The 24660-nt window shown below is 35.8% G+C and overlaps 1 protein-coding gene and 3 non-coding genes across 5 annotated transcripts; 3 read left to right on the forward strand and 1 right to left on the reverse strand.

Annotated features, from left to right (window-relative positions):
• Positions 1 to 7386: 7386 nt before the first annotated feature.
• Positions 7387 to 19066, reverse strand: LOC144957213 (mitochondrial inner membrane protein Mpv17-like). 2 transcript variants are annotated; one of them, XM_078888266.1, is made up of 8 exons: positions 18644 to 19066; positions 16006 to 16153; positions 14549 to 14664; positions 13719 to 13808; positions 11863 to 11958; positions 10498 to 10530; positions 8213 to 8265; positions 7387 to 7584 (listed from the first exon to the last, which is right to left on the reverse strand). In XM_078888266.1, exons 2-8 carry the CDS (start codon positions 16079 to 16081, stop codon positions 7512 to 7514), a joined length of 537 nt encoding a protein of 178 aa, XP_078744392.1. In that variant the 5' UTR covers positions 16082 to 16153; positions 18644 to 19066; the 3' UTR covers positions 7387 to 7511. The 2 variants fall into 2 exon arrangements, with proteins under 2 accessions (XP_078744392.1, XP_078744393.1); XM_078888267.1 differs by having other exon boundaries at positions 18900 to 19004.
• A 105-nt stretch (positions 19067 to 19171) lies between these two features.
• Trnag-gcc (transfer RNA glycine (anticodon GCC)) lies at positions 19172 to 19242 on the forward strand. The gene has a single exon. It is a non-coding gene; the product is annotated as a tRNA-Gly (tRNA).
• A 2385-nt stretch (positions 19243 to 21627) lies between these two features.
• Positions 21628 to 21698, forward strand: Trnag-gcc (transfer RNA glycine (anticodon GCC)). The gene has a single exon. It is a non-coding gene; the product is annotated as a tRNA-Gly (tRNA).
• Positions 21699 to 24145: 2447 nt separating this feature from the next.
• Positions 24146 to 24216, forward strand: Trnag-gcc (transfer RNA glycine (anticodon GCC)). The gene has a single exon. It is a non-coding gene; the product is annotated as a tRNA-Gly (tRNA).
• The last annotated feature ends 444 nt before the right edge of the window (positions 24217 to 24660 follow it).

A 24660-nucleotide genomic window follows, 5' to 3' on the forward strand; every position in this document is an offset into this window, starting at 1 on the left:
AAGACAATACTATTAACGGTGCGGCACTCAATTTACACCTGAGGTTGGTGAGAGAATGTGAGTAAAGAGCCTTTTCTAAGGATTCAATTATGCTCCACTCAGAGCGGGATTCAAACCCTGTAAACTGAATGTGTCACGCAAAATGCAATAGGATGTGCTAAAGTCATATGAGCAGAAAAATCAAAACGTTCTTTATCATCACATTAAAGTAAACCATACTGTCACTGTCAACAAAGCTTTTATGATAATCTTACAAGTCATCAAATTGAAATATATAGCTTTTGTATAATAAGCAATTATGTGAATCATCATGGATTCAAAAAGATGTAAGCAGGAAATATTTTGATGAAAATATACGTATTATGTTCTCATCAAGCCTATCTCTTGGTTAAAGAATTTATTTTTTAAATATCTTAATATATGAATATGTTGCATCAATTAAGACCTAAAAATCCTAATATTACCTTTTAATCACCAATACACAGCAATACATCTTTTAAAATTCCTTTATGTGAGCACATAAGATAACCAACAATAATCCAATGACCCAGTTCAACTGAAAGTCATTATGTGGAATGGAAGACAAGAGATATGCATAATACAATACTTCCTCTTTATTCGTCACACTTAAACAATAATACATACAAACATATTACATATATATATATATATATATATATATATATATATATATATATATATATATATATATATATATATATATATATATATATATATATATATATATATAAAACAACACATTAAGGTCATATCAGCGCCAGTAAAAAGGAAGAAAATGGGATAGTAAAAAGTTCTAGAATTACAATTACGGCATCCAAGAAAAGGCAAGACAAAGGGGAATTGGTTCAAATAGGGTATAGATGCAGATTCCAAGAGCACACTATCAAAGAACTCAGTTTGAGATCACATAAAAGTCTCATCCGGACACAAGCACAGGCCCATACTAAGAGGAATACACTCAAATGTTTACAAATCATATATAATATGTAAACAAAATATAATACAGTGAATAACAGAGATGATTTACAAGGAAAAAAATATAATCTCCCAAAACTATCTTTACATTTGACTGTTTCCCTCTCCCAAAACTATCTTTACATTTGACTGTTTCCCTCTCAGCAAGGGCATCCGGCCAGGTCCAGGACAAAACCCAAGTAATCTCATTCTAAGACAAAGACAGAAAGCAAGTTAGAAAGCATATAGGGGGATAGAAGACACAGTATGTACCCCCTGCCCATTATGGGAGGTCAGGAACCCCACCCAGATTTCAATCATATGAAAGATTGAAAACCAGATCTTTTTCAAGGAGAAAATAAGATCTGCCACTGGCAACAAACAAAAAATCTGTAAATCTTTTGGTAAAAATCCGAATTTGAAGAAAAAAATCTGTTTAGACACAGAATTCAAGATTCTAACTCTTATAAAATGCCTCAGAATCAATGTATTTGAACATACATTCATTACTAAATAAAATAACTACATTGTATCAAATTTTAATCAAATATATTTATCTTTAAAAAAAAAAATTCTGTCAATTTAGACTCTCAAATAATCTGTCAAGTGGCAGCTCAGCACTTGCAACACTTTTCGATTACTGATTACTCCAGAACCAAAGAAAAGGAAGATGATGGAAAAGTAAAAAGTTTGCAGATCTGCATATTAAAGCATCCGGTAAAAAAGTGACAAACGGTATGTGTTCACACAGTAGATTTTAGGAGTAATAATATGGTTGACATGCCTCAGTAAAAAAAAAAAAAATGAATAAATAAAAATAAAAAATTGGAATTCTAGTCGTTTTCTCTTTAAATTTCCAAAATCAGCCCATTCCAATATAACACCCAGTTGAGGCAATGGGGCACAATTTCACAATTATTTTCCCCATTAATGGAAAAAAAAAAAAAAAGAAAAAAAAAAAGCAAAAGATGAATTTCTATATTACCGTAAAGTAAAAATTTACTCAAACAGTAGTATCTTGCACTTTTTCTTTATTCATCCCTATCTCGGTCATTTTCAAATATTATTCTTTATGATGACACGAAAGAAAATTTTAATATTCTACACAGGATATGCAAATGTAAATGTAATGTAAGCACGTAATGCGTAGTAAAGGAGAATCGATTGATAAATCCAATACATTTCTATTGGTGATACTGGCATACTCCCCAACTACAGAATGACTAGTCTAAATAAATGTGTAAAAGCAAAACAACATATTAGATAGAGGAGGTAGTCATATAACATTAGCTTGGTCAACGATTAAAGAGTTTGTATAGAGATGTCCAAAGACCAGTAAAGTCAAAAACAAAGACTAGTAGAGTCAAAAAGTTATCATTTCATTTTTAATATAAAGAAAATTGGATTTAAAAGCAAGCATGAAAACAAATGAATTGTATGAAGAAATAGTAAGAAAGTATTGCAAAATTCGATACCCATGTCCTTGTGTACAATATTTCAAAAAGGAGGACAAACGTAAATCAGCTGTATTGACTGCTTTGACTTTTAAACATACATCAACGTTTTGTAAATTACAAATTTATGTAATCAATTAGGTTTAAATTGAGAAATGTATGCCAAATGTGATTGTTTTAATTTATAATGTCTTTTAAACATCTGTAAAAATGCATTTGAAATCAGAAGAAAAAAAATCTGAATCCATGAAATAAACATTTCGCAATCAAAATATACAAATGTTGCAAGAAAACATCAACAAAGCTGTCAAAACGATTTTATATAATGAGAAATTCTATCTATAAATAGCACCCATGCATTTTAACCAGTGACTTCTTATATAGGAGGACGAGTCGCCGACGAAATTTTACGTTCTACGGGGCCGGCCTACGGGGCCGGACAACCATCGGGACAAATATATACAGTGCAATATGTTATCTTTGGTTGTATTTATCTATCAATTTGTATGTCTGTATATCTCTATATATCTATGTATCTATCTATCTATCTATCTATCTATCTATTTATGTCTCTATATTTTTTTCATTATTATTTTCTCTTTATCTTCAACTCCACTTCTCCACCTCCCTCTCCGCCTCTTCCTCCTTATTCTTCTTTTCATCCATCTTTAGATGTTACCGATTCCCGGAATTGATAAATGAGAGAGAGAGAGAGAGGAGAGAGAGAGAGAGAGAGAGAGAGAGAGAGAGAGAGAGAGAGAAGGAAAACACACATACACATACACAGAGGGAGAGAGAGAGATAAGGAAACACACAGAGAGAGATAGATAGATAGAGAGAGAGAGAGAGAGAGAGAGAGAGATAGAAAGAGAGCGCGAGAGATAGGGTGGTTTTAGTCCCAGGGCCTGATCGTTGTTGGGACAGGTATATGGTACTACATCTCTCTCTCTCTCTCTCTCTCTCTCTCTCTCTCTCTCTCTCTCTCTCTCTCTCTCCATTATCCGCTTTTCTATCCATCTATCTATCTATCTATCTATCTATCTATCTATCTATCTATCTATCTATCTATCTATGTCTATGAATCTATATTTCTCTTTATGTTTCACCTTTTCATCAATTCACCCATCTTTTCTTTCATACATACATCCATCCATCTACCTACCGACAAAATCAATCGATCTACCTTCATATCTATGTTTAAATTTATTATGTATCTATCTATTCATCCACACAATTCATTTGTTTTCTTATTCCTCTCTTTATTGTTCTCATCCACAACAAAATCTTCATAGCTCTCTCTCTCTCTCTCTCTCTCTCTCTCTCTCTCCTCTCTCTCTCTCTTTGATAGTATTTCGTACGTGTATTCACCGTCATATCAAATCAAATAATCCCCCTCTCTCTCTCTCTCTCTCTCTCTCTCTCTCTCTTTCTCTCTCTCTGTGTCTCTCTCTCTCTCTTTGATAGTATTTCGTAAGTGTATTCTCCGTCATATCAAATCAAATAATCCTCTCTCTCTCTCTCTCTCTCTCTCTCTCTCTCTCTCTCTCTCTCTCTCTCTCTCTCTGTGTCTCTCTCTCTTTAATAGTATTTCGAACGTGTATTCTCCGTCATATCAAATCAAATAATCCTCTCTCTCTCTCTCTCTCTCTCTCTCTCTCTCTCTCTCTCTCTCTCTCTCTCACTCTAGACCTCCCTCCATGCTTTTCCCCGTCTATTTTTCTCACAATAAAATGGGAGAGACAGACACATACACACACAGAGAGAGAGAGAGAGAGAGAGAGAGAGAGAGAGAGAGAGAGAGAGAGAGAGGGGGGGGGGAACCAACATAGACTGCGGACAGAGAGATAGGTAGAGAACAAAAACTAAGTCTGAAAAATGCCATTATTGACGTTCAGTTTCCAGACACCAGCTATTTAGTATATTGACCATTAATTACTCATGATAAGTCAATAAAAACCCAGTCATCCGCATATTCAAGTCAATAGGAGATGAGAGGTTTGGGAGAAGAGGAGGGCAAAATAGACACAGCCAATAAATAGTGCACGCTACATTTGATCCGTCATTGCCTAATTTATGATTGTCATTGCGTCAATTAGTGAATGTGAGTGTGTGTGTGTGTGTGTGTGTGTGTGAGAGAGAGAGAGAGAGATAGATAGAGAGAGAGAGAGAGAGAGAGAGAGAGAGAGAGAGGTTGGGGGTGGGGGGGGGGGGGGGGGGGGGAGCAGTGGAAGGAGATTAATTTTTTAATTACCCAAACAAATCACAATGAATGTAGAATCCACCTCACTAGTTCAATTCGTATTGAGAATGTATGATGTTGCGTTTGGAAGAGAGGTGGAAAGGGGGGGGGGGGGGGGGGGGGTGTTTTCTGTTCAAAAGTGTATGTTACAAGGTTCATGTACACAAAACTTTCGGATTTTATTTGGTCAAGACTCACCATTTCTGTAGTTAGTGTAATCCGTGTTCCATCACAAATAATGAATTAATTTCACTTGAATCGTTCTATTTTCTATGACTCCCACTATGACTATGATTAGTTCTGACTCAGGGAGGTCATAGTAATATTATTATTATGCTTTGGTTATGCGACATGTATTTCTATATATATTTTTATTTGATCCTGTAATTTTAACTCACTTCAAGAATATGTAACATGTTAGTGTTAGGAATCAAAGTCAAAACATATTGATGTGATAATGACTACCATAAGCACAGTTGCACATCGTGTAATCCACTGAAATCTATCAATTATAACAATTCCATTTAAAAACGAATGATACACAACCGCTTGCTTTGGAAGTTTACAAACTAAGAGGCAAACATGCAGATTGTTTTATACTTAAACTTCTGTTCTCACAAACAGGGATGCCAGATGGCCAGAGTTCTTCGAAGCCAATTTAGACTGCAAAAGTGACCAAATAGAACCCCACGTGGCAAACACTTCAATTACTTTGACCTCCTTATAAAACATCGATTTTGATATTTTTTTATCGACTTACGTAGGAAAAGACTTATTTTATTTTTTAAAAAGAAAGTTTTAATTTATAATATATACGCGATTCTCTGTGTGTCAATTTTGATCATACATGTGGCCATCTGGCAGCACTACTCACACACCAACTATGACTTAACTTCTTGACACTTCTTCCTAGCAAAATAGCAGTATTCTACTTGTTGCCTTTCCTTTTCAAGCTGCAACTTGTGGATATGGGTGAAATTTGACCGTTTTTGTGTGGGAAAAATTATCTTCGTAGTAAATAGCAGTATTTTAACCGTATCCATTACTTTAAAGACAGCATAGTCGGGAGAACGGTCGTCTTACTGGTGAGCCCGGGCAGTTAAGGAATTTCTTTGATGACGTAAAAGTGACATCACTTCCCCACCCGATGGGGAAACGGTTGGGGAAAGACGAGAAAGGAATGCCTTTGATTGTCACCGACATCTGCATATCATTACAGCCTGACGACAGGGGTACTGTTATATAGAGAAAAAAACGAAAGGCCCCGTAGAATGTATCGAGCTTTGGCTGTGAGCAGACCAGTACTATCAGTAGACAATGCATTTTAACTCTTTAGCGGCAAGACTAATGCTTTTCATTGTTTGTCCTGCTATGTAAAACACCAGAATAAAAATTCTGATCTGGGGGTCCTGGATTGCAGCCAACACACCAGTTTTACAAAGGATAAAAAAAAAAAGTAGACCATCAGTATCCATGACACAATAATTAGGTGTTATTCAACCCTCTTTGGGTGTAAGAAGTTAAGAACCAAAACACATGATCAAGTTCCAGGGGGGGGGGGGGGGGGGGTTCTTTGAAGTCTTTCTGCTTTAGCTCTACCTAAGTTTCTTCCAATATAATGTTAGCAGCAGAGGGCACGGGGTATGAATATATTTCACAGTTGAAGTCCTGTCATGTCCTGCTCAAATTACGTCTTGGCTCATCCATTGGACGTGTAAAAGTCCAATTCCAACAACTAGCCCTTTTCATTTTCTTGTAAACCAATTTGCTTAGTTTGGACAAATTTGCTTAAACAGAAAATTCCACAATGGTTGTCAAACCTGAATAAAAAAGTCAATCCAAATTGCCATGGATATGTAGGTATTTCTTATGCGTCTGGTTCATAGTTTAAATAAATAATTCTTTCATAAACATTACTTTGTAGGAAAGCCGACCGCCCAGTGGAAAGTTAAATGCCTTTGACTCAAGAGATCTGGATTCTAATCTCCTAAAAAACACAATTAATTTTTCTTGTAACCTCCTAGTTCCACTGTCTCTTTACCATGAAGTCCTATCGCAGACTTTTTAATATTGAAAAAAACGAAAAGCCACCCATTAAATTGTTACATATAAAATGTTGCAATTAAAAAAAAGACTATACAACAACAAAAATCAGTATTTTACTGTGTAGAAAACGGTAGGGGCTGCCTGAAGCCGGTGATCGTAAAATACTAACGAAAGAGTGAAAATGAGTCAATTGAGTACAGACGATACAAGTTATTTTGCATTATATTTTATTTGTCTTCCACGTTAATTTGTGTATTGTTGTGCTGACGAAGGGTTTGTACCCGAAACGTCCATTGTTTGTTTTGTTCCCATACGAAGCCTCTCCATTTTCACTCTTTCATTAGTATTTTACTTTGTATACCATAAATCACCTTGACTGACATTGCCCCGGGTAACTTTCAACATCTTAACTCTTAGTTTAGTTCCATTCATTGGATGCCAAACACAGTGCATGGGTCATTTGTCAAAGTATAATAACAAATGCCAAAAATTGAAAAAATATGTCATATTTCGACCATCAATCAAACTAATAAAATAAGTTTAGTGTCAGGTCAACTTTGTCATGAAAATCACTTCATTTGTCTCAGCCTCATATGTGACCTAGCTTGTCAATTTGGTAACATTGTGTCTATTGAGGCTAAAAAAGTAAATTCTAATTCTTTTAGTAAATTTGAGAATGTATAAATGCTTCTCAATTTTTTAAATTCCGATTACTTTTTCACTTCACAATTACCAAAGTCTGGTTCACTCCCTTATATACATAGGGATAAAAAATGTTGTGGAGATAAATCCAGCATTTACTCTTTCTTCTCTGAGACCCAGGCTAGATACACATTCCAGAAGAGAGCCACAAAGTTGACGAACAAAACTCTGTTGAAAGAAACCAAGTTGGTAAAATCAAAACATGATGACAACAATCTCAAACATTTCCCTGTTTTACTGCAAATATTTCCCTATTTTGTACATATTGGTACTACGATCAATTCAACCAACCAAATTTTTCTTAATATTGCATCAGAATATTTTTACCAAAAAAATTTCCATAGACAAATGCTGTCAGAATTGAGGAATAGTCTCGTCTTGATTTTTTTTCTTTTCTTTTCTGTCAGCCATGCCAAATATTTCTGACTGGATTTTAAGTGATGAATTAATATTTTTATTTTTTTTCTTATTGGCTAAAGAAGGGTTCTCTGCTAACTTCTGCATCAGATTATTTTTACAGAATTTTATTTCATAGACAAATTCAATCATTATTGAAGAATAGTCTCGTCTTGAACTGAATTTTGTTTGTTCTCTCCTTTCTCCTATATATTTCTCTGCCATCTGTCTGGATTTTAAGCGATGAATTAATGTTTTTATTACTGGCTGAAGAAGGGTTTTGAGCCTGAAATGTTCCTTGTTTGGTATTTTGTTCATTTTCGAAGCTGCTATATTCATTACTTTTTGCAGTCCACAGCTTCTAGCAGCTTAGTATCACTTTTCACTCCTTACAACTTACCTATGTTGTAGCGGTACAAACTGGAAGTTTATGAACTGTGCCATTGGCCAGACCTTTGAAAAGGAGAAAAAAAACACTAATATTAAGGAAAAATTATCTTTTTTTTTAATGACTGGACACACGACCTGTACAGCATGAATTTTAAATAAATGTATAGCTCAAAAATGATTTCGGGTTAACAAAAAACTTATCCATGCAGACCCAAAACCTCAAACTGGTGACATCTTATAAGCCAGTTGTTTTGTTTTTAAGGGTTTTACGGCGCTTGCAACACATTAAGGTCATATCAGCGCCAGTAAAAAGGAAGAAAATGGGATAGTAAAAAGTTCTAGAATTACAATTAAAGTACAAAAGAAAAGGTAAGACAAAGGGGAACTGGGACAAATAGGGATCAGATGTAGATTCCAAGAGCATACCACCAATGTACTTAGTTTGAGATCACCTACAAGTCTCATCCAGACACAAGCACAAAATCCAACAAAGAGGAACACACTCAAATGCTTACACTACACATTAAAAATGACAAATATAATAATACATAACAGAGAGATGATTTACAAGGAAAAAAATATCATCTCCCAAAACAATAACTTTGCATTTGACTGTTTCCCTCCCAGCCAGGACTCCAACCAGGGCCAGGACAAAACCAAGTAACCTCATTCCAAGACAAGGACAGAAAGCATGTTGGAAAACAGATATAAGGGGAAAGAAGACACAGTATGTACCTCCCTGCCCACTATGGGAGGTCAGGATCCCCACCCAGCTTATAAGCCAGAAATGAACCTACAGAATGGGTGAAAGTTGACATGGATCAATTTGCTTGAAAGAAATACTAATTTAAAACGAGTACCCACCACCTCAAACTTAACTCTCTTGAGTTCACCATGTTTGATAATCAAACAAATTTGAACTCAAGTCAATAAGAAACAATAAGAGGCAAAATGCAGACAAATGATTATTATTACAACCAAATCACTGGCACTGCCGGTATATGCCTGTAACCTTTCACCCATGATCAACAGTCAAAGTTGTGACTAATCACTCCAGAATGATATGTCATTAGAGCCAGATGCCAAAATGGGATTTTGAGGTAAAAATGAACAGACATTCGAAATCATAATTTTTGTCACTCTCGGTGACAACAATCTTTAATAAAGCGAATAAACTTATTTTTTACATGAACTTCAAAATTTAGGATCTTAATCAATCCAACATAATATTGTAATGAGGTGGTGATCACAAATATGAATCTTAGGTTTGATTTATCTGCTTTAATGAGGAGAATGTAATTATCCTCTTGAACACGAGGGGGGAAAAAAGGACGAAAAAAATAAAAAGAATTGAATTTCAGAATGTTTTTAATTCAAGTTTACATCTCAGCATCTGTTTCACCAATTATTTCACGAGCAAATTTTGATAGTGACTTTAAAACAAAAATTTTTGTCAAGCAACATTGGCAGTATGTGGAGTTGAAGGGGGTGGGGTGGGGGGGGGGGGGGGGTTCTAACAACGAGATTTCATAAGAGGGTCAAATATTCTTTTTTTTGTTCTTCAGATCATTTTTAACCAGTGCTATGTCAACTTCAACACTTTCTCTTAGCATTTCCAGGAATCTGACTTTTTGGTATTTGTCCCTAAAAAGATGATTACAGATTCGGCATACCAGTAATATATGATTGCCGAAAATAGTCTGTTCAACGCCTTGAGAGAGTTGATCACTTCAGTTTGTTTCACCCTATTATAAACAGTAAATACGGAAACTTGTTTGTCACAATGTCATTAAAAAATAATTCAAAATCAGAACTGCTTATATTGAGCTTAAAAAAAAATTTAAAAATTGAGCTTTATATAGCGCAATATCCACTAAATGTGCTCAAAGCGCTTTACAAGGGGTCCCTGGTTAACAGCAACATTTAACATGTAGGACAGGACATGCTGCCTGTTAGGCGATATTACAATTTTTCGGATAAAGACACCGCTGTTAACGGCCAGGTACTCATTTTACACCTGAGTACAGTGAGAGAGTGCCATTAAAGAGCCTTTTCCAAGGACTCAATATGCGCAGAACGTGAGGCTCAAACCCAGGACCTTCCGATCCAAAAGCGAGTGTCATACCACTAGACCACATAGCCGCACAATTTAAAACAAGTAGCCACCACCTTAAACTTAACTCTCTTGAGTTCACCATGTTTGATAATCAAACAAATTTGTTCCATTCATATGAACTCAAGTCAATAAGAAACAATAAGATTGCTTATATCAATGAAATGGACTGGTTGACTTACTTTGTAATTGTTTATCAGTACAGTTGAGAAATCCTGTTGATGAAATGGAAAGAAAAAAAAATGCAAACATAAGAAGACAAAATCCTCACTTTGATATAGCACCATTTTTTTATCAAATGTAATATCCAAATAACTTGTTTTAGTGTTTCTTTTTGGAAGGTGTTACAAGGGGAAATTTTTTCTTTAGGATCGATTCCAAGAGAAGACTGGACTAATCCAGGCATAAGCCACAGTGCAGTGCCATGGGTAGTCCAATTCAGTACCTTTTGGGTACAAAATTAAAGACCATATCACTTAGCCTCACTGGAAGCAAACTTCCAAATCATACAAGATAAGTCACCAGTAAGGCATCCTTTTTTTTGTATCAGCAATTGTAAATCCTGGCTGTTTATAATAAAAAAAAAAAAATAAAATTGAGCTTTATATAGCGCAGTATCCACTAAATGTGCTAAAAGCGCTTTACAAGGGGTCCCTGGTCAACAGCATCATTTAACATGTAGGACGGGACATGCCGCCTGTTAGACGATATTACAATTTTTCGGACAAAGACAACGCTGTTAACGACCAGGTACTCATTTTACACCTGATTACAGTGAGAGAAAATGTGAGTAAAGAACCTTTTCCAAGTACTCAACTATGCGCCGAGCGCAAGGCTCGAACCCAGGACTTTCCGATCTGAAAGCGAGTGTCATACCACTAAACCACATAGCAGCACAAGGTCTTTATTCACACCTGAATCAAGTGAACTAATGTGTGTTATGTGGATTACCCAAGGACAAAATACCAGGCCCTATTGGGGTTTTCCTCTATCATAATTGTCTAATTGATCTCCGAACACTCTCAACAATACATGTCAAAAACAAGACGCACAATAACATTATTTTCTCTATTAAAACTACTACACTCCCTTCTGGCATAATAATATATCTTGGAAGTAAGAGTTTGGCCATTACAAGTAAGGAAAGAAGCGTTATATGTCAAACTGACATAACTTTCCCACCACAGCTGTATAAACTTAACCCCCTCCTTACCAACTATGGGAAAATCGTCACATTCGTTACAATACAACCAACATTTTTCTTGGTCAAATTTCTTTTGTACATCATAAAATTTAAAGAAAATGAACAGTGTGTTAAAGAGCATGTTTTGCTAAAGAAATTATGTAGGCGCAAAAATTTTACTGCTATCATGTCAAAGTGATAAAAAATCTATTTTTGTGTTAGGTGGGTGTGAAGTTTTGGGGAAAATCTTGAAAATGAGTGGTAAGGAGAGGGTTAATGAGGCATTTATTTTCTCTAGTCTTACATGCAAAAGGACGCTCATTTAACATCCTTGTGCATAAATCTACTCTCTCAACATACTAACCCTCTTTATCTGTCCTTTGATTTGCTGGAATGATTCTCCTCTCAGGATTCCCATGCCCGACAGGAAAATACAAATAAAGGTTGGGGACATGCACAACTGAAACACATGAAGAACAGCAGGAATCAATACAAAATTAATGTTAAAGCAATGTAACAGGCACTGCTGCTAAACTTGAGCTTTTATATAGCGCAATATCCACTAAACATGCTCAAAGCGCTTTACAAAGGGTCCCTGACCAACAGCAACACTTAACATGTAGGACAAGACATGACGCCTGTTAGGCGATATTACAATTTTTTCGGACAGAGACAACGCTGTTAACGACCAGGTACTCATTTTACATCTGAGTACGGTGAGAGAATCTGAGTAAAGAGCCTTTTCCAAGGACTCAACTATGCGCCGAGCCCAGGACCTTCTGATCCAAAAGCAATTGTCATACCACAAACAGCTATAAGCTGCTAATGATGAACAGTACTTCTTCCTCCTATTCTCCTCATTTGTTTTTGATATCTCTGACATCTCATTAACCAGATATTGCACATGTATCCAGACCTACCACAGGAAACTGGCAAAAATATCTATATATCTTTTGAGAAAAACTCAAATATCAAGATAAAAATAAATCTGTAGCCAGATCTGTACCCAAAATATATGAATTCCAATTTTATGTATATGAATCATCACTTTTACATACTATAGAATGAATGTAGTTGATCAATTTGGTCACACATCTATTTATGAGTATTATAATCTTATTTTTCTCAATTTTCCACACAAAAAAAAAAAAAATAAAAAATAAAAACTTGGTTTAAAAATCCGAATTTGTCCAGTTTTAGACCCCCAAATATTATTTGAAAGTGGAAAGCCTGTGTATCCAGAATCCTTACATTACATGTACTTATGCGACTGAGGCTGATATGTCCCATTTTCGGTAAGATAAGAAATTCAAATAAAGTAATAAAAAATTTCATATCTGTATAACAATAGCGCATTTACAAGGTTTTAACAATGATCCAATGCACTGCTTAATGCTTCGTTATCATTCAAGCAAACTATACGGATTCTAATTTCCATTCCACATAGCATAGTACATAGCTAACAACTTTCCAAGAGCTAAAACGGGACACCCTAAAAAACACTATAACGTCATGGCCCAAAATAGTAGTGTTTTTGGACTATTATATAACATAGTCTAATTTTCTGTTCATTGTTTTAATTTTCTAGTCAGAAAGCATAAGCCTGGGACATGCAAGTGTCATTTCCATACATATAAACAGTCCAATTTTATTTTCATCCAGACTGCTGATTTTATCAGGACAGTTGACACTATGATAGTACTCTTCTTATTGCGCTCTTATGATATCTGTCACTGCTTATAGCGAGTTACCCATTAACAATGAGTTGAGCAAGGAGGGGGGAATATAAGTAAGCCCAATGAAAAACAGAGTTAAATAAAGAAAAAGGAGATCCAAGCGGAATCAATCAATGTGTCTATTCCGAGATCACCTCAAGTTCAATTTAGACACAGGCACCTAAACCCAACCAAGAGGAGCATACTCAAAATGTTTTTCTTAAAGACAAGGAAATTATACACAGAAAATAATACATTTTAAAAAATGTATAACACCCCCCCCCCCCCCCACCCCTAATGTAAAAAAAAAAAAAAGCAACTGTTATTTCGAAGTACATACATTCTTTTCTTATTCACTTGACTATTGTTCCAGGCAGTAATTTGCAAAACCTCATATTTTTGCTAAATGAATTAAGTTTCTACTTATTTATAATTTTAATAAGAAAAAGAAAAAGAATAAACCAACCTTATTTCATACTATAAACAAAGTAAAAAATCCACTCACTTGATCAGTGGCTACCATTTTGACTGTAGCAAACTTGGTTCCGGAGTAAAGTCGATCCAAACCCAGATACCAAAAACGTATCATAGGACCCTGAGGAGTTGATTTTAAAAAATGATATATATATATATGAAATGAGAATTTTTAAAAACTTAACAAGTAAAATGGTTCACAAAAAAATTAAAATGCCCTGAGGTATTTTTTACACCTTCATATTCAATTCTAACAGTGAGTCAGATAAAAAGCAATTCGGTCATGAAAGCAACAACAGTCACAACAAGCAAGTTTGACACTCGTTTATATTAGCTTGGGATGAATGAGATGGATAGTTTGGGACTGTAACACACTTGTGTAGAAGAAGAAGAAGAAGAAGAAGAAGAAGAAGAAGAAGAAGAAGAAGAAGAAGAAGAAGAAGAAGAAGAAGAAGAAGAAGAAGAAGAAGAAGAAGAAAAAGAAGAGAAGAAGAAGAAGAAGAAGAAGAAGAAGAAAAGAGAAGAAGAAAAAAGAAAGAGAAGAAAGAAAGAGAGAAGAAGAAGAAGAAGAAGAAAGAAGAAGAAGAAGAAGAAGAAGAAGAAGAAGAAGAAAAAGAAGAAGAAGAAGAAGAAGAAGAAGAAGAAGAAGAAGAAGAAGAAGAAGAAGAAGAAGAAGAAGAAGAAGAAGAAGAAGAAGAAGAAAAAGAAAGAGAAAATGAAAAAGAAAGAGAAGAATATAAAGAATAAGTGGAGGATGAGTGAAAGTGCAAACAAACAGCCACAAAATCATGGGAGCGACCAAACCGGAAACCATTAGACTTTATCTCCGACTCATTTAAACCTTCCATTAATTTCACTTACAACAACACAAAATCCAAGCACCATGAACCTTCCTGACCTGATCATGTCGTAGCCTTTCAACCCTCTCCTCTCAACAACCAGTTGGCTGATGGAGTCGCCAGCACCCATCAAAGTACCTGTGAAAATAGAAGATAATACTAACTTTTATTTTTGTCTGTTTATGTTTTTTTATATCAGGAATTTAAAAAATTGTTTGCAATACTGTTAAGTAATATGCATTTAAAAAATACTAACATTACTTACATAATAGAACAGTCAACAAATAATTGATCTTCAGTTTAGCAGACAATTAAAAAGTCACATAAAGAGAACTTTTTAAATCAAAGACAAGAAAGAGACCCCTAAAGGAACTCTCATCAGGAGAACAAGGTATATACATGACTAACAATATATGCAGCAGGAAAAAAAAATACTAGAAAGAATACCTGAAAAAAAGAAAACAAATCCCCAAAGACATATAATCCATCCTGTGAACACCCCCAGAACAAGGACAGAGTGAAAAGAGATAAAACCGGGTGTCTGTAGCTCAACGGTACGGTAAAAAGTCAAGCAATGTTCAGGATGGTCAGTGACAGAATGGATGCCAATGACTGCTAAACACTGAACATTGGGAATTTTTCAGAGGAAAAAATATAATTCAAATATACATGGGAGCCAGCGTTGCAAGATCTTTGAAGGAAAGTGAAAAAACCTGCAACTCCGAAATGTAGCAATATGCCTACAGGATGGAGCAAACCACTATTGTTTCCAATTGTGACTATAACAGTCATCAGCACTGTGAACTTAAACTATCAACACCACAGGCCTAGCATGTGTGATCAATAACCCTTGATACTTATCAATCATGTCACAATGAATGCAAGTAGGAGCCATTAAAAACAATATCATACTAACAGAAAAAACACCACATAATATCAAATTTTTCATAAACTATCCTATATAAACATAACCCTTAGTATTACATCTCTCTCTAAAATCACAGCCACAATCTCACTGTTCAATCTCATTCAAATTACACTATGCTGCCATCTTGTGGTTGTAGTTGTAGTAGTGGCGGTAATAATGATGTGGTAGTGGTTGCTGTATTGTAGTAGAGCTGGTAGTGATGTTGATGATGTGGTGGAGGTGGTTGTAGCAGAGGTGGCAGTGATGATGATGTGGTGGTGGCTGTAGTACTCGTGATAGTGATGATGATGTGGCGGTAGTTACAGTAGTCGTGGTAGTGATGATGATGATGATGTGGTGGTGGTTGCCATGGACATAATCGTGTAATTTTAATGTTATCTAAAACTGGTTGAATATTTCATTTTGTGTAACATCTTGAAAAAATTGCGGAAATTTAAAAACAAAACTAAACATTTATATATATATATATATATATATATATATATATATATATATATATATATAATATATATTATATATATATATATATATATATATATATATATATATACCTGTAGTAGTCGCCATGGTCAAAACAGGATACTTTTGAAGCAGCCTCAAATAACCCCTCAACGCACCAGAGAACATGGTTGTCAACACTTGATGAATTTAAGCACAGTGACAAAGGGTATCCGATGGTCTTTGGCTCTGGGAATTTTTCTGAATTGGAGATAAGACAAAATAGTACAGTAATAATAATGTACCTTGATTGGTGGTCACTATACTATAGTTTTATTGTGAGACTAATGTGGTCTAATGCTATGACACTTTCAGTTCGGAAGGTCCTGGGTTCGAGCCTCGCTCGCTGCATAGTTGAGTAGTTGGAAAAGGCTTTTTACTCATATTCTCTCACTGTACTCAGGTGTAAAATGAATACCTGGCCGTTGACAGCTTTGTTTCTGTCAGATAAAAAAAATTACAATATCTTCTAACAAGCGTCATGTCTTGTTCTACATGTTACTTGTTGCTGTTGGTCAGGAACCCTTTGTAAAGCGCTTTGAGCACGTTTAGTGGATATTGCGCTATATATTTTTTAAAATAAAAAAGTTCAAATCTCAAGCTCAAGTTATTCAACACTCCCTTCACAAAGGGACTGGCATCAATTCTGAGTGCAATCCAGATTCAGGGCTGCTAACCTCAAAACAACATAAAGTGTACTATCTGGCCCCGAGGTATTTTGCATAGTCTTGCTTAGGGAAAATTTTCTGATTTGCATTGCAACCGTTTTGCAATCTTTGACAAATTCTTTGATTAATTTTTTTTCTTAATTTTGAGAAATTTGAATTCCCCGTGGTGATGAAGATTTTTTATACGCATATGATTGGAGAATGAAAGTAGATGCTAGAAGAGAACAAGAAGAGGAGCCAGAATGTGTTGTGAAGGCTGGCGATGAAGTGTGGGTGAAGCCTGGTGATGGATGATGTACCACGAGATGGAAGCAGGGAACGATAACGAGGGTGAATTCAGAAAACAATGTTGACGTGGACGGGATGGCTAGGCATATACTGGACATTAGGCATGTAGTGACTGAACAATAGGATGGAGAGGAGGAAGAAGAGATTGATGCTGTGTATGAGGATGAAGAGCATAGATAACCCTCACGAGATAGAGCTCCACCGAGCTGGATGAAGGACTATGTGAAGGTATAGGAGAAGGGAAGGGAGTGGGAGTGTACATAGTGTATATAGAAGGGTATTACTGCTACTGTTGTTGTTGATTATGAATCAAGGGGGGATGTGATTGTGGTGTTATTTTTGTTGCTGTGTTATGTAAATGAACGGAAGGAGGTCAGTGTGATTCTAGATGACGCAAACGACGAACGGAAGCAGTGGATGGAATTGTGTCATCGAGGAGAGGAGACCGGCAGAAGCGATGGAGATGTGAGGATTCGTTGTTTGTTATTGTGGATGTCTAATCAGTATTCGTTTTCGTGTGCACTTTGATTAATTGTGGCAGTGTGAGGTATGTGACATTGGACCAGTCAGTAAGAACAAGTGAGGTTGGTACGTTGGACAGGGCAACCAGGTCAGTACATTAATTAACCACCAGTTCCATAAAGGAAAATACTCTTTTTACGCTGGAAAGCCAAAATCTTGGTCTCCCTAGCCCAAAAACTGGCCAGTTTGTCTAGGGAGACCAAGGTCTTGGTCTCTCTAGCCTCTACCCTGGTAATTATTGACCAGAATTAGAACGAAATTTGATTTTTATGTCTTTCCATCTGGAGATGTCCATGTGTAGAGGCGTTCATTCATTTAGCTAACGTTAATCATCATATAACTACTCACATTCCCGTTCCCTATTCATTCTCACTCAATGTCATTTTACTCGACGGATCTATTTTCAATGGAAGTGTCAATTGCCAAGGAGTGAGTCCTTGGTAGTTGACGGTTCATCAACTGCCAAGGAGTCAAATTGGAACTCTTCAGCTGCTTGTGGTGATTTCAGTCGAGCCTCCATTTGCGCGCATACGAATCTCGAATCACGTCACTTTCTACTTTCTTCCATTCACTCATTCCTTGTCAATCGTTGTGGAAAGGATCGAGTCAACACTTGTTGGCATTTGTTTTTCATTTTTATGTCTTTTCATGAATTCCAAGACAAGTTAAAATAATATCAAAACAAAAATTACTGTTGATTTCGAATTCAGCGAAAAAAACAACAACAACAGAATGACGAAGTAGTAAATCCCTGCCAAGTCCTGGATTAAAAAAGAAAAGTAAGATTTCCTTTATTTTAAAGGAAATATACTGCACATCGTCTTAATAAGGAACAATTAACGTAAAACATTTGTGCAACAAGATCAATCCGTGGCAGTTAATAGTAAATAGTTGAATCAACTGGCAAAGGTCCGTGACAAAAAGAGGAAATATGAGAGAGAGAGAGAGAAAGAGAGAGAGAGAGAGAAAATGACAGGGAGAGAGAAAGAAGAGTAAAAGAGAGTATTAATTAATATTAATAACATCACTCTGTGGCAATACATCATTTCATGACACTAAAGGTACTCCGTGGCAGTTAAAAGTAAAAGTACACATGCGTAGTTGATGAAAGGACACGGTCCTTGGCAATTGACGATTTGACAACTGTCAAGGTCCTTGGCAATTGACGCTACCATTTTCAATTCGTATATATATCTATCTAGATGATACTTACACAAATTGAAGTGTAGACGTAGATTGTTAATCATCCAATCATCCTATAGTCTATCTTTAATAAGCTTTGTGGGTTTGATTGTTTGCTCCTATTTCTCAACATCTATCTTGGCTAGAAACAAAAATAGGACAGTCTAGACTCTAGAGTGCTCGTGACGAATGCTGGCTTACTGGCTTGACGACGATGTCGAAGGCTGTGCTTTTGTATCGCTCTGAGACCGAGATAATATTACTCTTCGAGAAATTTTAAGTCTTACATATATTGGAATCAAGCCTGGAATCAAACAGGAGAGTGCTTGAACAGAATGCATAGAATTCCTATCTCAAAATGTTTCAACTCTTACTCTTATCAACAATCCTCCTCTCCATCCTATTGTTCCTGCCTATGAAAGAAAACTCCCACGACCATCGAAAGTAAAAAATCGAAAGCGAAAGTAGCTGGTAGCACAGCACACGAGACAAACGTGTTTTTTTTTTATATGGTAGTAGGATTCCGAATATTTTTTAAATGTTTGCATGATATCACAAGGCATCGGTGGTCTAGTGGTAGAATACTCGCCTGCCACGCGGGTGACCCGGGTTCGATTCCCGGTCGTTGCAATTTCTTTTTTTTTTTTTCTTTTTTTTTTTTTTTTTAAGATTGATTACTTTCCTCACCATTTTCAATATAATATTTTTGTGGGGGGGGGGGGGGGGGGGGGGGGAGGCGGGGAAGTTTTTTTTTCTCTAAATTATTGCTCTATTGATTAATGTGTGGCTCAGTGACGAATTGGTCTGGTGTCTCGTATTTTCACAAAAGTGTCAAAAGTCTAGCAATGTAAAGCGTGGTCAATTGCTAGATGGTGACACTGATCGTGGAAAATTCTGGTCTCAAAATTGTGTCCTTGGGTGAGGCACCATAATAAACCATCCTCTCGATGGAGTAGAAAGAATTCATGGAAAAGCAATAGAATGGAAAGCATTCTCAATTACCAACAACAAAAAACATATTTTATACCATGAATTTAGTCTTTTACCATCTGGGAGAAGGTTTTGTCAGATTAAATGTAGAACTAACAAGTATAAATCAACGTTCGTTCCATCAGCAATAAAAAGTTTGAATATTTCATATGGTTCAGAAAAACCAAGAATTGATTCGTTGACTGATTAACTGATTAATTTATTTAATGTAAGATTAACTGACCAATTGATAATGATGATAATATTTGGTGTCGAATTGCCACAATCGTAACAAATTGAAAACGAAATGAATATGTTTATGTTGTGTATATCGCACGTGTGAAAGAAAGAGAGGAAGAGAGAAAGAGAGAGAGAGAGAGAGAGAGAGAGAGAGAGAGAGAGAGAGAGAGAGAGAGAGAGAAATAAGTAGGAGTGAAATATTTGTTCAATGTTACAGTTATCGTTTAACGTTATAACAAGTGTAACTAAATGACAAATTGCCATATTTATGGACAATAAAGATCTATTATTATTATTATTATTATTATATTATTATTATTATTATTATTATTATTATTATTATTATTATTATTATTAACATATCGCTCTACTCGACTTAGGTGTGACTTTGGCTATTGTAAAACTAATAAATAGAGCTGCATAAATGAGTCAATAATATGGAGATAAAGATAAAGGGAGTAAATCTGACTCATGAATGAACAACACAAAACAAACGACGAGAGAGAGAGAGACAATGAGATGAAGTAATGATATCAAAACCATATAATCTCAAGAATAAGGTGGGGGAGGGGGGGGGGGGGGTATGACGAATACTAGACAGCAATAGTGTTATTAGTGGTCCCCTACCTCAGCTGTTAAGATATTTTTTAAAAAAAAAGGGGGGGGGGGCAAAAGATAGATAGATAGATAGATAGATAGATAGATAGATAGATAGATAGATAGATAGTAGATAGATAGATAGATAGATAGATAGATAGATAGATAGATAGATAGAAATAGATAGATAGATAGATAGATAGATAGATAGATAGATAGATAGATAGATTAGATAGATAGATAGATAGATAGATAGATAGATAGATATAGATAGATAGATAGATAGAAGATAGAGAGATAGATAGATAGATAGATAGATAGATAGATGGATAGATGGATAGATAGATAGATAGATAGATAGAGAGATAGGAAGAAAGGAGATGGAGATGCGTTAAAATTGATAGTTAAAGATAGAGAGAGAGTGAGAGAGAGAAAGAGAGAGAAGAGAGAGAAGAGAGAGAGAGAGAACGGGATGGAAGGATGCGTTTCAAAATTATATTAAAATAAGAGAGTGATAAATTAAATTTAAAAAATAAATAAAAATTATATATAAAATTAAAAAACAATTTAAAAAAACACAAAATTATCTATTATAATTAAAAAACAATTAAAAAACACAAAACAAACTATATTATTCTAAATAAATAGATAGAAAACTACTTTTACTTTTTTTTTAATCTTTTATATTCCCCCTACCTTATTCTTGAACATATTATAGTTTTGAATTACGTCATCTACTCCTCTCTCTCTCACACTCTCATCTCTCACATTTCTCTCTTCTCTCTCTCTCTCTTTTCTTTCTTTATTTCAATTGCAAACACAACACAACAACACACAACAAACATTAAAATTTCTATATTATTATGACAATCTAATATAATATATTATATATATATATAAAAAAAAAAAAAAAAAAAAATTTTTATTATAAAAAAAAAAAAATAATATATATTTATTATATTTATATACTTATAAACAGGCGAGAGGCTATTTACACACAACTTTGCTTATAATTATAATAACATCTTCGAGATTACGTAACATGCCTATGTAAAACACATGCCCTTACAGACAGAACGTCAACATAGCATTGCGGAAAAAATCCCACGAACCTCCATAAAAAACAAAAACAAATCGAAAGCGAAAGTAGCCGGCTGCAGTGATAGTAATACTCTAAATGTTATGAAAATGTTTGCCAACTCGTACAAGGCATCGGTGGTCTAGTGGTAGAATACTCGCCTGCCACGCGGGTGACCCGGGTTCGATTCCCGGTCGTTGCAATTTCTTTTTTTTTAAAAGTTGGTTTCTTTATTTCACAATTATGCGTCCCCATTCTGTTTTTTTATTTTTTGTTTTTGTTTTTGTTTTTCAATATTATTTTTTTGGGGGGGGGGGGGGGGCGGAGGGGGAGTAGTTTTTATGTTCTAGATAATTGCTCTATTGATTACTGTTTGGCTCAGTGACGCATTGGTATGTGTGTCTCGTTTTCACAAAAGTTTATCAATGTAAAGCTTGGTCAATCGCCGGATGGTGGCACTGAGTGGCACTGATCGTGGAAAATTCTGGTCTCAAAATTGTAACCTTGGGTGTGGCACTTAACATATCACTCTACTTGCCTCAGGTGTGACTGGCTACTGTAAGTAAAAAGGACGCATGACAGGCGAGTGGCTATTTTGATAGAATTTTGCTTATAATTATATCAACACCTTTGAAATTACCTAAAAACATGCACCCCCTTTTGCACACGCGTGAGCAATTGATTTACCAAGCCGTTGCCCACAGTTATAGTTATATCATTGAATGTGGGCAATGTCGGCGAAGATGTCACAAAATAAAGAAATTGTTTTGAAACGGTGTGCGGTTACTGAGTATCTTGTCGCTGAAGGGGCATCACAGAATACACATAGGACATCACCAATAAACACCCATATTATACTTTGAACAATGTCTACGGCGATGCTTCTGTCGATGTGAGTGAGTACTGTGAGCTGAAGCGGTTGGTGAGAAGATGGAATAGTGAGAATCCAACAGAAACCAGATTTCAAAATCAATTTCGCTGTGCTGTGATCGACCCATCACTGTGACATAGTCTATTCTAAAGTTAAAGATCTGAACAAGTGAATATGAAAGGTACCAGACAAAGCAAGAAAGAAAAGTACAAGAAAAAAAAACATCCCAAAAAATCAATCGATCTCGACTGGGGATCGAACCTCAGGTCGACTGATTTTTGGGGATTTTTCTTTTTTTTTCTTGCTTTGACGCCTCTCATACACACTTATTCAGATCGATATATCTTTCACCGGTGCCTGCTCCTTAATTTCGTTAATTTGATTTTGATATCATCACACTGAGAGTGACAGACGCGACAGTAGATGAAATGGTTCAACACAACCGTCAAATTAAACAGTGAGATATTCAGGGTTGCTAGTTTGGCCTTCTGGTGGCCAAATTTGAGAAATTTGGCCTTTTCCCAAGCCATTTGGCCTCCCAAAATTTGGTTTGGCCACTTGGCCTCCTGTGACCAACTTTTTGGCCTCCTCTGACTTTCTCGTTATATCGTTTTACTTTGGTACCGGTAAAACTTATTTTATTTGGCAATCTAAATATCTAAATGCAACACGTGCTAACGCCACAGATTGCATTTGCTAATGCTTCTATATATAGAATCTCTGCTATCACGCAATCGCGCCCAAAAGGCCCATATTTGTTTTCAAAAAGCAATGCTGTGTGGATTTCCAAGTTACGAAAGACATGATTAATTTGTTTACAGCTGCCATGTACAACCAGAACGAATAGTGTTCTTCGGGATCGAGCACATTTACTTGTAGTAGTAAAAATGCTGAGCAATAATGGATTCTTGGTTCGTTGAAACGGGCCTGTTGAATTCAGTTTAATTTGTAAAAATGTTACTTTTGTTGAGGAGTTCTCCAGGTGTGTAGACCTCTAGAATGAACTTTTTATTCCCATCGTGATAATTCGGTTGTATGTGACATTTTTTTCTGAGTCTCAAGTCAATTATTCGTTATTTTCTCGTTGCGCTGATTACAACTCAAATATGTGACCTATGATGTTGTTTAAGTTTAAAAGGAAAAATTCAACGATATCAACAAACGCACAGAATCTAGTGAGAAATTGCAATGGCGAAATGGTGTTTTGATTAAGGTGAGTACAGCGAATGTTCCTTTAAATTAATTTTCTTTTTTCTTCTTCAAAAATGGGGGGAATAAATTGTTTAACAAATCTAAAGAGTTTTCGCGAGGCTAAGGTGGGTTTGGTGGTATTTGGCCTCCTGCCGAAGAATCTGGCCTCCTGCTATAGCTAGTTTGGTCACTTACTCAAAAATGATCTGGCAACCCTGGAGATATTGCAGAAGTCGTTGGGATTCTTTTGGAAAAATGTAAAACAGCTAATAAGTGACGCTTCAGGCTACGCGTGCTCAGCAGAGCGCTTTACGAGAGGTCCCTAGCTAACAGCAACGCTTACCATGTTGTTACCATGTAGGAGAAGGACGAAACATGACGCGTGTGAGGCGATATTACAATACATTTCCCTCCGACAAAGACAACGCAACGCAGTTAAAGTAAAAGCAGTCAATCCATGTTATAGCGAATGAGTAAATACAATGTAAATTATGTAACACATCTTTTTTTTTTTTTCTTACTTCTGTGGAACACAGTTCGGGTACGATATTCCGAATATTTAGAAACAGGTTGCAATCTGGTACAGGGCATCGGTGGTCTAGTGGTAGAATACTCGCCTGCCACGCGGGTGACCCGGGTTCGATTCCCGGTCGTTGCAATTTCTTTTTTTTTTTTTTTTTTTTTAGATTGATTACTTTATTTCACAATTTTACTTCCCGATTCCTTTTTTTTTTTTTTTTTTTTTTTTTTTTTTGTTTTTTTTTTTTTTTTTTTTTTTTTTGGAGGGGTGAGGGAGGGGGGATGGGGGATTTTCTAAACTACTCTATTGATTACTGTGTCGGTCATCTACGCATTGATTTGGTGTCTCGTCTTCTCACAAAGTCTAACAATGTAAAGCGTCGTCAATTACTGGATGGTGACACTGATCTGGTCTCAAAATTGTGTCCTTGGGTGAGGCACTTAACATACTAGATATGAAGTGAATAGAAAAGTGCCAGAAGACAATAGAGAATAAAAATTTTTCGCGGCGGTGGTGGGGTTTGAACCTGCGACCTTATTGGTACGACAACTCCGCCTGGCAGGTGAGAGCGTGGCTCTACCG

The sequence above is a fragment of the Berghia stephanieae genome, chromosome 11 (genome assembly GCF_034508935.2).
Source record: "Berghia stephanieae isolate SIO BIC M18660-M18661 chromosome 11, UCSD_Bste_1.3, whole genome shotgun sequence".
Classification (NCBI taxonomy): domain Eukaryota; kingdom Metazoa; phylum Mollusca; class Gastropoda; order Nudibranchia; family Aeolidiidae; genus Berghia; species Berghia stephanieae.

Bases quoted from the DNA above. Each gene is read 5' to 3' on its own strand.
- LOC144957213 (XM_078888266.1), bottom strand. From the start codon at position 16,081: ATGTTCTCTGGTGCGTTGAGGGGTTATTTGAGGCTGCTTCAAAAGTAT. The intron at 14,665-16,005 runs GTATATATATAT...CTATTTTCACAG, and splicing joins GACCATGGCGACTACTACAG to GTACTTTGATGGGTGCTGGC. The intron at 11,959-13,718 runs GTGAGTGGATTT...CATGTGTTTCAG, and splicing joins AAATGGTAGCCACTGATCAA to TTGTGCATGTCCCCAACCTT.